Genomic DNA, 13,307 nt, shown 5'->3' with positions numbered 1-13,307 from the left:
GGTATGACTTTATATGGGTACTGGGAATTCAAACCCAGGCCATCATGCTTTGTGAGCCACCACTTTTAACTGCTGAACCATCTCCCTAGTCTCCTGAATTTTCATTTTGTCATAATATTGCAGTATACTGTTAGGTAAGGAAGTTATTTACCATGGCCTTAATTTTATGGCTTATAAATTTTATACTTACAAAATTAGATCTAGCATCATCACTTGCTGGTCTTTAAGTTTTCTAGGCTCTATTTCCCTATTATTTCTACTTCTTGTATATTAAGATCAGTTTTTGAAGTTTTTGATAAAATTTTGTAGCTATTTCCATTGCATTAAAATCTATGAACCATTTTGATTAGGAGAGAACTTTGACAAAATTGAGTTCCCTCATTCAAGATTACTATTCAATTCTTTATATTTTTTCTTTTTATTTATTTGAGTGAGTGAGAGAGAGAGAGAGAGAGAGAGAGAGAGAGAGAGAGAGATTGGGTACTCCAGAGCCTCCAGCTGCTGAAACTAACTTCAGATTCATGTGCCACCTTGTGCATCTGGCTTATGTGGGTTCTGGGGAATTAAACCTGGGTCCTTTCAGTTTGTAGGCAAACACCTTAGCAACTAAGCCATCTCTTCAGCTCTCAATTTTTCACTCATATGCCCCACTCCTCTTGTAAGGCACCTACAGATCTTCTTCCAGGTATAATCCTGGTTCTAGGCAGGACTATGACATACATTGAATGAGATACATACTCATTCATGTCTTCCTGTGTATTCTACCCCAAGTCAAAAAGTCTCTGGTTTCAAATAATACTCAAGAATTATATGATAAGTAGTTAATTATGTTACTTATCAACTTAGATTTAGATGTTTCATTTTTTTTTTACTGAGTATGTCACAGAAGAGAAATTCCCAAGCAATTCTAGAACTTTTCTAGAACTTACTCTGAGATGTTAACATAAATTATTTGAAGTTTTTAACTTGCTGTGATTTTAATTCTTGCTTTTAACTCAGTTTTAGAAGTAACAGAGAAACATTAGGGTATCTGGCTTTTTAAAAAAATATTTTATTTATATTCATTTGACAGACAAAGAGGGGGAGGGAGAGAGGGAGATAGAGAGAATGGGCACACCAGGGCCTCCAACCACTGCAAAATAAGCTCCAGATGTGTGCGCCCCCTTGTGCATCTGGCTAATGTGGGTCCTAGGGAATTTAACCTGGGTCCTTTGGCTTTGCAGGCAAATGCCTTAACTGCTAAGCCATCCCTCCAGCCTTTGGATTTTGTTTTTAATGTACTTATGCCACAAACTTACTCTTCATTGTCAGGTTTTGTGAATCTCTTGCATTTCCATCCTAACTCATTCCTCATCTTATCCTTAGAAAATAATATAGGCTAGCAATCATGGTTCTGAATGGACATTCTCTAGCTATTGTACATGACTATAGAAGAGGCAACTTATTAACTTAGAATAGACTTCAACAATTTCAACTTATATAAGAATGGAGGGTTTGCAAGCAAAGCAATGCATTTCTAAATCTTAAATTGAAGGGGCTTATGAAAGTGTTTAACATATAACTGACTCTTCATCAAATTCTGTAGCTTTAAATTTAAAGGGACTCCTCTGAAGCCAGAAATATAATTTTATATCAATTAAAGAAAGTAGAAAGAGGTGGGTTTGAATATGTATTACATTTAGTGAAAACACTAATCATCAAGAAATAGTTTAAACTTTAGTGAAAGTTTAAAAGGGTCCTAATTTGTATTGTATAGTTAAATGCAGGAAACATCTGATGTGCCATCAAAATGTAACTTGGAAAGAAGCCAGGAGCCTCTCTGAGTATTTCTCTACTTGCAACTAGAGTTCCTAATATTCTCTAGGCTAATCAATTTTCTTTACAGCTTCAAGGAAATAAATCACTAAAATAATCAATCTACAAATGCTGGAACCAATCTTGCTAAATGCTTAGAATCTCCAAAACTATTGGAAGTCATCTCATCTCATCTCAACCTCTGTCTCTCTCTCTCTCTCTCTCTCACACACACACACATACACACACGAGCACACACACATGCACACATATGTGTGTGTATGTTGGGAGCTATGAGGCCTCACCTCTCAGAAAATAGTCTCCTGTAGAATTACAATGACATAAAATGCATTATTGAAATATGTAAGGGCCATTGAAATCATCTAATGTGTTAATTTGTGTTTTAAATAAGAAAGTTTGTGTCAGGTAAGAGAGAAAACAAAGAGTAAATGTATTACATTGAAAAGAACTCATGAGTAAAGAATAATTTCAAAATGATGGTACTCTCCAGTGGGCCAGAAAAGTACAACACACAAGAACACAGGATATATTTTTACTTGTATAGGATTTTTACAATATGAATTTTATGTATATTACTAAAAAAGTAGTATTTTCTTATAATAAGTAATGAATAATTTATTTATAATATAAATAGCTATATTAATAGTAATTACTAAGACCTATAAAAACCTTAAAATTCTTCCAATTTTAATGAGAAATTGAGGATAAGACACTATAACAATCAACAAAAACCCATTTCCATAATTGACATGTTGGCAAAAAATAACTTAAATTCTGAAACAAAACATCACATGCCCTATTATCTTTCGCTATTCATTGTGAAGAAATCTATGATTTCTATCAATGTAGATGAAATTAGAGCTATACAATAACTCATTTGGAAAACTAAGTGAGATTTTTACACAGAAAAGAGCTTTTTTTTTTCTATTAGTAAAACCAGATGTAAACATGCACTCAGCAAAGCATAGAGAATTAGTGACATATTTTAATCTGAATTCCTATCACTCCTATTGAAGCTCTGGTTCTAAGAGTATAAAGTAAAGTTCTCTGGGGGCATGTTGAGTGCTTAAGTGAAGAGACTGAGTAAACTTCAGGCACAATGTTTCCCTGACCTCTTGTCTTCTCCCTATCTTGGTCTCCCTGTCACATAAAGAAGGAGGGGAGGGGGCATAAAAAAGGTAATATATTCTTCCCAGAAGAAAGCAAGCCCTACTTAGAAAAATCAACCTCTCTACTCTCTCTTCTTCCTTAAAGGCCTTCAATCTAGAAGGTACCTGCCCTTAATTGGAGAGAGGGATACACAAAGACCATGAGGAGTATGACCACATGTGCCTTGCTGGCTTTTGCCCTCACTGTAACCATTATATCAGCTCATTTTGTCCCATCTCACTTTTATGTGTCTGACCATGCATAAGCATAAGAATAATTTTTCCAGGGTCCTCAGGATTTCATTTCTGAGGCTCTCAGTAACATGTAACATTGATTTGCTGTACTTTTCTCCTATTAACTTCTTATGGGTGGGACATTACCCATTTCTATCTTTAAAGTTGCCAATTCAAAATATGTGCAACAAAAAAAAATCAAATAAACGTGTGATTCTCCTTTCATAACATTAATTGTTTTGGAACATCTACACACTTTTTTTAATTGTTCCCTTAATAATACAGAACAACTATGCACATAGAATTTACATTGCATTAGGTATTAAAAGTCATGAAGTAGCCCTATGCAAATATGGTGTCATTTTTTTTTGCTTTCTTTTTTTTTCTTTTCACAATTTTTATTAACATTTTCCATGGTTACAAAAAATTTCCCATGGTAATACCCTCACTCCCCCCCCCTACACTTTCCCCTTTGAAATTCCATTCTCCATCATATTCACATTAATTTTTTAATATCATATCCCTTTATTTAATAACAAGCTCCTCTTCCAAATACCTATGTCCATTTACCTAAGTGATATCAAAGTAGCCATCTTTTAGAATGCCAGATTTTGTCAGCTAGTTAATGAATTTTGCAGATATAACATATCCTCACTTAAAAAAGTAGAATCCAACCTGTATTCACTACTGAGTAAGACAGATTAACTCTGTGGCTATTATCCAATAAAGTGTGTATATATATAGTTTTCTCATTTATTTCTACTGTAGCTTCAGAAAACCATTTTTTAAATAGAGTACAAAAAAACTATTTGGGAACCAGAATAAGAATGATATAATTAAGTATTAATGTGAGTATATTAATTGACTTGTAATTCAATTTTAAAATAAAGGTTTTAAGCTTCAGTCTTTCCCTTTACCACAAAACTGGCAAACGTATGAATTAATGTAACAGGTGGGCTTGTGTGGTTTTAATAGCAATGAAATATAATCAACTGTTTCATATCATATTTCCAGGAAAGCAAGTGACATTGAGACCTGAGTAAGACCCTTAGGCAGACCCACTACTGACATTTAAGTGTTCAGACACCCCAATGGGACCATATATCTTACAGTTCTGGGTTTAATTGTAACTTTAAACTAAATATATTACCTATTTCATGCAGCTGAACTTGATGATGCCCTTTGTAGTATGTAGACTAATGCCTAGTAAATTAAGGTCTGAAATCATAGCACATAATGCAGAATTTAGACCAAGCATGCGTGGCCAAAAGAAGAACATAAACTGCTGCAGTTTTAAAATGATAAGCAATTATTTAGAAAATATATATATATATATAGCTTTATTAATAAATATTATTAATTCATTCTTCCTGAAACACAGCCAAAGTTCATGATTCTTTGAGTTTTTGGGCTACTTACCTTCCAGAGTGAATTACTGACATCTCTCAAATTTACATTTTGCCTTTACTTATCTTGAAGATTAAAAGTTAATACTCCTTTGGGAGTTATTCAAACTAGTAGCTAATCCATTTATGTGGTCATACTTACATCCCTAAAACTGACTCACAGATTTCCAAAAGTGCCAATGCAAGAAACCATAAGAAAGTCACCAGAGCCCAGAAGAGAGGAAGCAGGTGGTAGGAACAGCTTTACACTGCTCAGGTGTTAATGCCTCCACACTTGAGAGGCAGAAGTTCAAATCATGCACTGTTAGAAGCTAGCCCTTACACAGTAAGCATGTGACTGTGTTGAGCAATGTACTCAGGAAAAATCAGTCACAACCAATTGAGCCTGTTAACCATCATGTTGGAACATTATTCTGAATATACTCCAAATACATTGTGAAATAAGGGTGCCAGGAAAAAAGGAAAGAGAGGGAGAGGAACAGGAGAGAGAAGGAAAGAATAAAGAAAGGAGGTGAAGAAAGAGCATATAAGTAACCCCACAAAATAAACTAAGCAACTCTGAGAAATGGACTTCTTTTATGTACTTTCTACCAACTTCACTCACACATAATGCACATATTTCAAGAAGAGTCAGAGTGAATGTAAAGTGAGAGTTTCTGCCTTTTGTTTAGAGGAGGGTAACCGAGCTCATGCTTTGTGAGACCTTCCTACCTAAAGAAGAGCATAAAGGTCACCGGTAGCCACAATGTCATCTCTTACAAGTTTACTTCTTGTAAAAAAATAAATAAATAAATAAATAGCACTCTAAAATTTTCACATGCTTTCTGAATGAAAACTTACTTTAATAAACTAATTATATTTCCTATTCACTGCTTCTTTTCTCATCACCTGTGCACATATAACATAATTGAAAAAAAACCTCATTTCTAAAGATCTATTTTAAGAGCTGAAAATTAAATCAAAGTGTTTCTCTCTGTTAGAATCTGTGGAGGTTTGAAAGTGGCAGTGTAAATGTATGGCCCCATAAACTCAGGTGTTTTATTAAAATTAAACTTGGATATCCAGTCATCTGACTGGAGGAGGTGTCACTGGGAAGGGGGGGGCGGTGTCCCTGAGTCCAGTCCTAAGGTGTGTATGGGGCAGATCTGATTCCAGCCCGAAGATGTACAGAGAGCAGTTTGGACTCTGATGGCTGTTCATGTTTGTGGTGCTGGCTATTACTGTTTTATTTGTACTGGAGTCTGTAAAAGGGGTACAGCTTCTTCCAGCATTGATGCAATTTCTCCTGGATCTGTAAGCTTGAAATAAATTACTCCATCCCATAAACTGTGTCTGGTGGGATGTTCATCCCAACAAAAAGCTTACCAAAAGAGAGACTGAAAAGACTAAACAATTTTTGAATTTCAAAACCATGCAAGTGAAAGGTTTGCTAGCTAAAGACTGATACAAGAAAATGTATAATGTAATAGTATGATGAGACTTAAAAGTAACAGGGAAGTATATAAAATTAATCAACACAAGAGAATCAAAAACTATAGCAAAAATAATGGGAAATAAGACAATAAAAACCAATAGGCCATTGTCATGCAATTAGATTTCTGAAAGAAGGACTACAATTTTTTTCCCTAAGATAAATGTATGCTACCCACTATAAACATGTGCTTTTTATTTGTATAAACACACACACACACATGCTCCACACTCCCTAAAATGTACTTTAAAAAAAGGAAAATAAAAAATGAATATGTGAGTCCATAGGGATACGGATACCGTATTTAAATTATAAAGCAAGAATTGGTCTTATCTGTATGATTTGTTTTTATCAGTATAGCACAGCCAGCTTGGAAACAGAAAATATTCTCAAGGTTAGAGCAATAGTTTTCTACTTTTTTGATAGGCATTTACTTCCTAAGGACAAACATGAAAGACTGGCTAGCTAAAATCTTTCAGAAAGCTCTATGAGAGTGAAACCATACTGATTATTTATATTTATTTATATTTCATGTCATCATCACCTCTGTAGCTGTAACTATTCCTTTTAGCACATGTAAATAAAAATATATTTGCATTCAAAGTTATCCTTACCAGTAAGTATAAACTGCAATGATAACATAGTAGCCTTAGTTCTTTCTTACTCTTCCCAGCAGGCTGTGTTACTAAGATCAAAAAGCCTAAGTCATTTGTGTAATTAAACTAAACCATTCCTTTACATTGAATAAGAGAGTAATTCCATTTTAAATAGTAAATAGTTCTAAAATGACCTTTTGGATTGGAAGGGCTCATACTGATAAAAAATATAAATGTGAAGTTGCAATCCAATGGAGTTTCCTAGAATCCTTTATATATATATGAAATAAACAATTTTAAAGATTTATATATTTTCCTGATCTTGTTTCAGTTTATTTATTTATTTATTTGAGAGAGTGGGAGAGAAAGAGGGAGACAGAGAGAGAGAGAGAGAGAGAGAGAGAGAGAGAGAGAGAGAGAGAGAGAATGGGAGAACCAGGGCTTCCAGCCACTGCAAACAAACTCCAGACACATGCACCTGCCTTGTGCATCTGGCTTACGTCAGTCCTGGGGAATTGAAATGAGGTCCTTTGGCTTTGCAGACAAACACCGTAATCACTAAGCCATCTCTCCAGCCTCCTTTTTGCTGATTTTTTTAAAGTATAAACAAGTGCTGGAGAGATGGCTTAGTGGTTAAGCACTTGCCTGTGAAGCTTAAGGACCCTAGTTCGAGGCTCAATTCCCCAGAACCCACGTTAGCCAGATGGACAAGGGGGCGCATACATCTGGAATTCGTTTGCAATGGCTGGAGGCCCTGGCATGTCCATTCTCTCTCTCTTTCTCTCTATTTGCCTTTCTCTCTGTATTTGTCTCTCATAACTAACTATCTAAATAAATAAATAAATAAATAAATAGATTATTTTAAATAAAAATATAAACAAATGCTGGCTTTAAGTTGGATGGTATAGTGTATAGATATAAGTACAGTACTAGGGAAATGGAGGAAGGATGATCCTGGGTTCAAAGCCAGACCCTACCTTGAAAAAAAGAAAGGAGAAAGAAGGAAGGAAGGAAGGAAGGAAGGAAGGAAGGAAGGAAGGACGGAAGGACGGAAGGAAGGAAGGAAGGAAGGAAGTTCGGAAGGAAGGAAGGAAGGAAAAGAAAGAAAGAAAGAAAGAAAGAAAGAAAGAAAGAAGGAAGGAAGGAAGGAAGGAAGGAAGGAAGGAAGGAAGGAAGGAAAGAAAGAAAGAAAGAAAGAGAGAGAAAGAGAGGAAGAAACAAGGGAGGGAGGGAAGAAGGAAGGAAAATGGGCAAGAAAGAAAAAGGAGGGGTGAGAGGAAGGAAGGGGAGGGACAAACAGGTCATGGCGGTTTACACAACAAAAGGGTATACCAAATATGTAAAATGTTGTTTGTTATTTTTTGTTGGGAGCCACAGAGCAAAAGCCTCTCCATTTTGCCTGGGCCTGTTCATAAACTGACTCATTACTCAGAAAGCTGGTCCATTCAGCTTTCTGTTAGGTACTTCTGGAACCGGTGAGTAGACTACTTACAGAATCTTATCTTTTGCAAAAGGCCCCTTTATGGATGTGAGGCCTGGTGCAGTCAGGATGTTAAGCCAGTGAGGCAAGATTAGATGAACACCTAATTACATCCCCTCTAGGTTTCCTGACAAGTCCTTGCCCTGGCCACGACCCTTTCCCCCTACAACTCCTTGCCCTGACCATGTCCCCTTCCCCCTACAACCCTATATAAATCTACATGTAAGAATAAACTCTCAAGGCTGTGACAAACATCTAGCATGGTCTCCTTCTTGTATCTGTTTGCCTTCTTTCATTCAGGTTATTTTTCCCCTTGCTTCTTTGCTGGACTTCCCGCTGGCCGGGGCAATTTTTATTTTTTGGTTTTTCATGGCAGGGTCTCACTCTAGCTCAGGCCAACCTGGAATTCACTCTGTAGTCTCTGGGTGGCCTCGAACTCACTGTGATTCTCCCTCCCCCTGCCTCCCCACTTCTGCATTTCAACACAAACAAATCCTGAATAGATCAACTTAATATTTAAGGAATTAATTTTTTATCTTGTAAACAAAAGATTATGGTGTCATGACTTTTATTCTATGATTCTGAAACACACTTAAAATCTGAAAGGTAAAGAAGGCAAACTGAGATGCAACAATGCCCATTATGGCTATCAAAATAAAGAATAATTCTGAAGAAAAGTAGAAAGAAAGTATGTCAAACCAGAAAAAGATAAGAAACCAATGTTAAAACTGACAGTTTTGATGTAGAAAGAAATCTCTGCAAATAGAATTGAGTGAACTGGCATGAACCAAGTATGCTTTTTCACGTTTAGCTGACACAGGTAATGGTGAGAAGGATGTTAATCATGGCTGTTGAGGAAATGGGAAATGAGCCTGGAGAGGAAATACAAACAGCTCAGACAAGCCAGAAGTGAGCTGTCAATACTGAGATTTGGTGACTGCAAGACCACCACTATAGCAAGTACCTTGTCTTTGTGAGTCATATTTACTCCACCAAACACAGAAGGACGTGGCAGGGAATATAATCAGCCACTTAAGGAAGTAAACACCCCATAAAAATGATTAACATCACAGTGGAAGGTTATGTTTTAAACCACAGGGCTAGGTCAGATATTTGGGCCAATAGTTTTACATTTATTATTTTAAATAATCTTCAATGTGATACATTGATACAGCTTTTAAACAAGGACCCAGAAGCTGCCATCAGTAGTTATTGAGAGACATTCAGCTACAAACAAAGACCATCTAAACCTAGGCATCTAATTTCAAAGACGCCCCCCTCCCCATACCCTGGTCTGAATTGCCTCTGCATCCAACTTATTATCTCACGAGAAATCTGAGGAACACTGAATTAAAGACATACAACTGGCTAGGAGCAAATTTAACACTTATGCTGTGATCTGGTATCTCAATATTTTATATATTCATATGCTCTATTAATTAACAGCCTATGTAAAAAATAATTTTTGTTCACATAATAATATTTAGTATCTGTTTTATGGTATTTCCGAAAGTTTGTATTTCAGCTAAGTCTATGATGAAGATACTCCTCAATTAATTACTAAGTTACCTTGGTTCTATGAAACCAAAGAGAATAATCATATATTTTAAATATTTTAAATATTTTTGCTTATGAATTACTACACTAAATGTACATTCTTACTATATGGAAAATTGAATTTAAGGAGTATGTTATATGCCCTGACTGTGAATTAAAACAAATAAAAATATGAATTCACTTAGGTCAAAGTAATTAAACTGCTATGTAACATAGAGTCACAAGAGAATTTTAATTAAATGTCCAAAGGGAAGAAAATACAAAAAAAAAAAAAACTGTTTTGTGAAAAGCAACTGCAGTAAATTTATTAAAATAATACCATTCATTCATATATATGAAAAATATATATATATATATTATACAGAATACTAAAATTTTCTAAATAAAGGAAAGACCAAAACATGAAAACATATAATATTTATATAAATATTCACACAAGGGCTTAGAGGTAGTGGCCCTGAAGGGAGAAATGAATGAGACATGAGAAAAATGAATTCTTATAGGCTGAATCTAACTAGACATTATCATCCATCACTGATCCCTAAGGGCACTAATAATATGTAAATGTGTGAATTAGAAACCACATCTGAGGCTGTTGATAAACTTGATAGGATAATCAGCACACGCTGACAGACTAATGAAACTGATGAACTGATAGGGCGGTTTATCTCCTAGGACATTTTTTTTTCCCTTGTCAAATGGAGGCTAATCAAAATGTATTAGAAGTTAAAGCAAACACTCAGGGGATTTAACCCATTTGATTAGGAGGTGAACGCACTCTCTGAGAAAATTATAGTTTCTTGAACAGCCACAACTATAAAACCAGATCAGCTGACAGGTCTTCACATAAAATGAAACAGAAGGCAGCCACCATAATTACAGACGTAGTCTAGTCCTGGAAATTATATTAGGTTCCTCCTCTAGAAAATTGTCAGGGTGATTTTCAGAGTCTTGGCAAAGCCACCACCTCCTTTTTATTATGGAAATAACACCAAGTCCCCCACCCCCCCCACCCATGACCCCAGAGACACACTTATCTTTGGCTGCCTGAGCGTGCCTGGCATTAGTGGAGCCAAGGCACCAGCTCAATTTTCAATCCAATTTATTTACATAAAATAATTCAATGAATTTTCTGAAATCAATAGCTGGAGTAAATACCACCCATTTACATTAGCAATAACGATACAACATGAGGTTTTTTTCCCCAAGGATTTCAGAGCCCAATTCTCATTTAAGAAAAGATGTCTTATTTGATAATTGAGGAAAATTAGACCATCGCAAGCTCTAGAGTTAAGAATAAAACCCAAGTAAAGCCACTGAAGCTCTTCAGACAAAGCTAGAGTGAGCTATCCCTATAGTGTCTATGTTGATACAGAAAAATTCTGCATTAAATTAGAATAGAAAGGATATTTTAACTAATAAATCTACCCACTCTAAGCACACGTTTCCTGCCTGTGTATACTTCATTCCTGTTGACAGATGGACAGTGCTAGATAGTAAAAGGCACTGTTTCAATCCAATAAAATCTAAAGGCAAAAGTATTATAAGAAAGCTAAAATTCACCTAAAAGTAATGATATAATTACATCAGAATGGAAAAAAGTAACCACTAAAAATCATTCTACTGGTGACATGGAAAGTGGGAATGAAACTGCCAGGAATGTGGAATGAATTTATTAGGCTCTTCCTTAAAACAACAACAACAAAAAAAAGACCTGTACCTTAATCTGTCCCTACTTTATGAATTTTCTATCATGAGTCAAAACAAGAACAGGAGTGTTTCTGCAGGTATATGTTTTCAAGTTGTAGAGAGCTCAGAAGGCTTTGTGTGTGCACATCACAAAGCACTGGACTTATACTGGTGTCACACAATCTAATTTCATTATTTTCTATACATGGAGGCCTAGAAATATTAAATAAGCAGGTTCTCTGGAAAGGGAAGATCTGAGTTTTCAACTTTTACTTTGAGACAAAAGAAATCAGTTTTTGAGGACAAAAGTGTACTTTCTTTTCCTTCTGTTTTCTGGAAACAGGTAAACTAACCCATCAGCGAGGCATCTTCCACTTCAGGGTCTGGTCTTCAAGAGTCACAAGCTAAAGTGATGATTTTCAGTTGTGTCCACCATCAAAAAGCTGTGGCAACAGTTTTCCACAATGTAGTCATGGATAAACCACAAGTGATAGGAAATTTATTAGAATTTCTACATTCTAACCTCTTTCACATAGAGAAACCAAGGCCTTAGATCACATTTTTTGACAAGTGAATTAAGCTGATTAGCGAACACAGGAAAAGAGATCATTACAGAAGGAGATTTCCCAGTGCTACATTCTTCTCATACTCTATATAATACTGGCCTGGAACCCTACTGATACCCAGTGCTTCATCAAGGGAAGCAGCACCCATGGGCTCAGTTCATATCCTCTTTGCTATGTATCAAAGCTTATGGATCTGACCTTCACTGCAAGCTGATTTCCTGAAAATTTTATGCTTAAAAGTGAATGTAAGCAAACATTACCACAAATTGTATTAGTTCACTGAAATAAAATTGCATTATGTGTACCTAGATAAAACTGAAAATTTATACTTGAGCACAAGATATTACGATTCAGTGTTCTAGAGTTTAGGTATATACTTGACACCCAAAATGGTTGTGAGAGCCCCTTTATAAGCTCGGGAAGTTGGCCAATGTGTTGGACTTACTGTGTTAATGTATTTATTTGATTATGACAGAACAAGTGCATTTCCCTGTGAATTTCCCTATGAATTTGGATGACAAATGAAGGTGAACATTTCTTTGTGGGTAGTAATGACATATGGTTTACCAGAGTTCTAACTAACATAAGCCCACGTGCCCAGTGCTGACAAGACTCTGAAAAATCAGGTGAAATAGCCAGGTGTTACTTACCCATCATGTTATACAAGCTCTGTGGTGCAAACTGCCGTGGCATTTTCTGAATTGCTTCCTTGTATACACTCAGGGCTTCCTAATTAAAAAAAGAAAAAAGAAAAGAAAGACCAGCAAAGAGAAAGAGAGAGATAAATCATCATTAAAAGATAGGAATGTTTGCTGAAAATAAGATAATAACATGTCTCCAAAGTTAAAACTATCCGTTACTACTTCTAAATGGCCATTACTATTTCTAAATGGTTCACTAGAGGAAAATAATTGAGCTTTTCTTTGGCATCATACTTCCTTAATTTCATGAGTGAAAGCTCAACCTAGCAAAGAATGGTATATAAAAATTTATTTAAACAAGGAGCTGAGTGTTAGCAGTACTCTTCTAATATAAATTTTCCAGTTTCGGGCTGGAGAGATGGCTTAGCGGTTAAGTGCTTGCCTGTGAAGCCTAAGGACCCCGGTTCGAGGCTCGGTTCCCCAGGTCCCACGTTAGCCAGATGCACAAGGGGGCGCATGCGTCTGGAGTTAGTTTGCAGAGGCTGGAAGCCCTGGCGCGCCCATTCTCTCTCTCTCCCTCTATCTGTCTTTCTCTCTGTGTCTGTCACTCTCAAATAAATAAATAAAAAATTTTAAAAAAAAATTTCCAGTTTATATAAATAAGTCAATAAGAAGACTTTAAAAAATTCATATTTGGGGCTGGA

General features: G+C 35.8%; 1 protein-coding gene across 1 annotated transcript in view; it reads right to left on the bottom strand.

Moving 5' to 3' along the window:
- Tmtc2 (transmembrane O-mannosyltransferase targeting cadherins 2) overlaps nucleotides 1-13,307 on the bottom strand; it is a 439,320-nt gene that overhangs the window by 149,864 nt on the left and 276,149 nt on the right. The window contains exon 7 of the mRNA XM_004650152.2: nucleotides 12,613-12,691. Within this exon, the coding sequence (XP_004650209.2) occupies nucleotides 12,613-12,691 (79 nt within the window). The remainder of the gene's footprint in view (nucleotides 1-12,612; nucleotides 12,692-13,307) is intronic.

Source organism: Jaculus jaculus, chromosome 6 (assembly GCF_020740685.1).
Source record: "Jaculus jaculus isolate mJacJac1 chromosome 6, mJacJac1.mat.Y.cur, whole genome shotgun sequence".
Classification (NCBI taxonomy): Eukaryota; Metazoa; Chordata; class Mammalia; order Rodentia; family Dipodidae; genus Jaculus; species Jaculus jaculus.
This window is presented reverse-complemented; position numbering and strand designations above follow the sequence as displayed.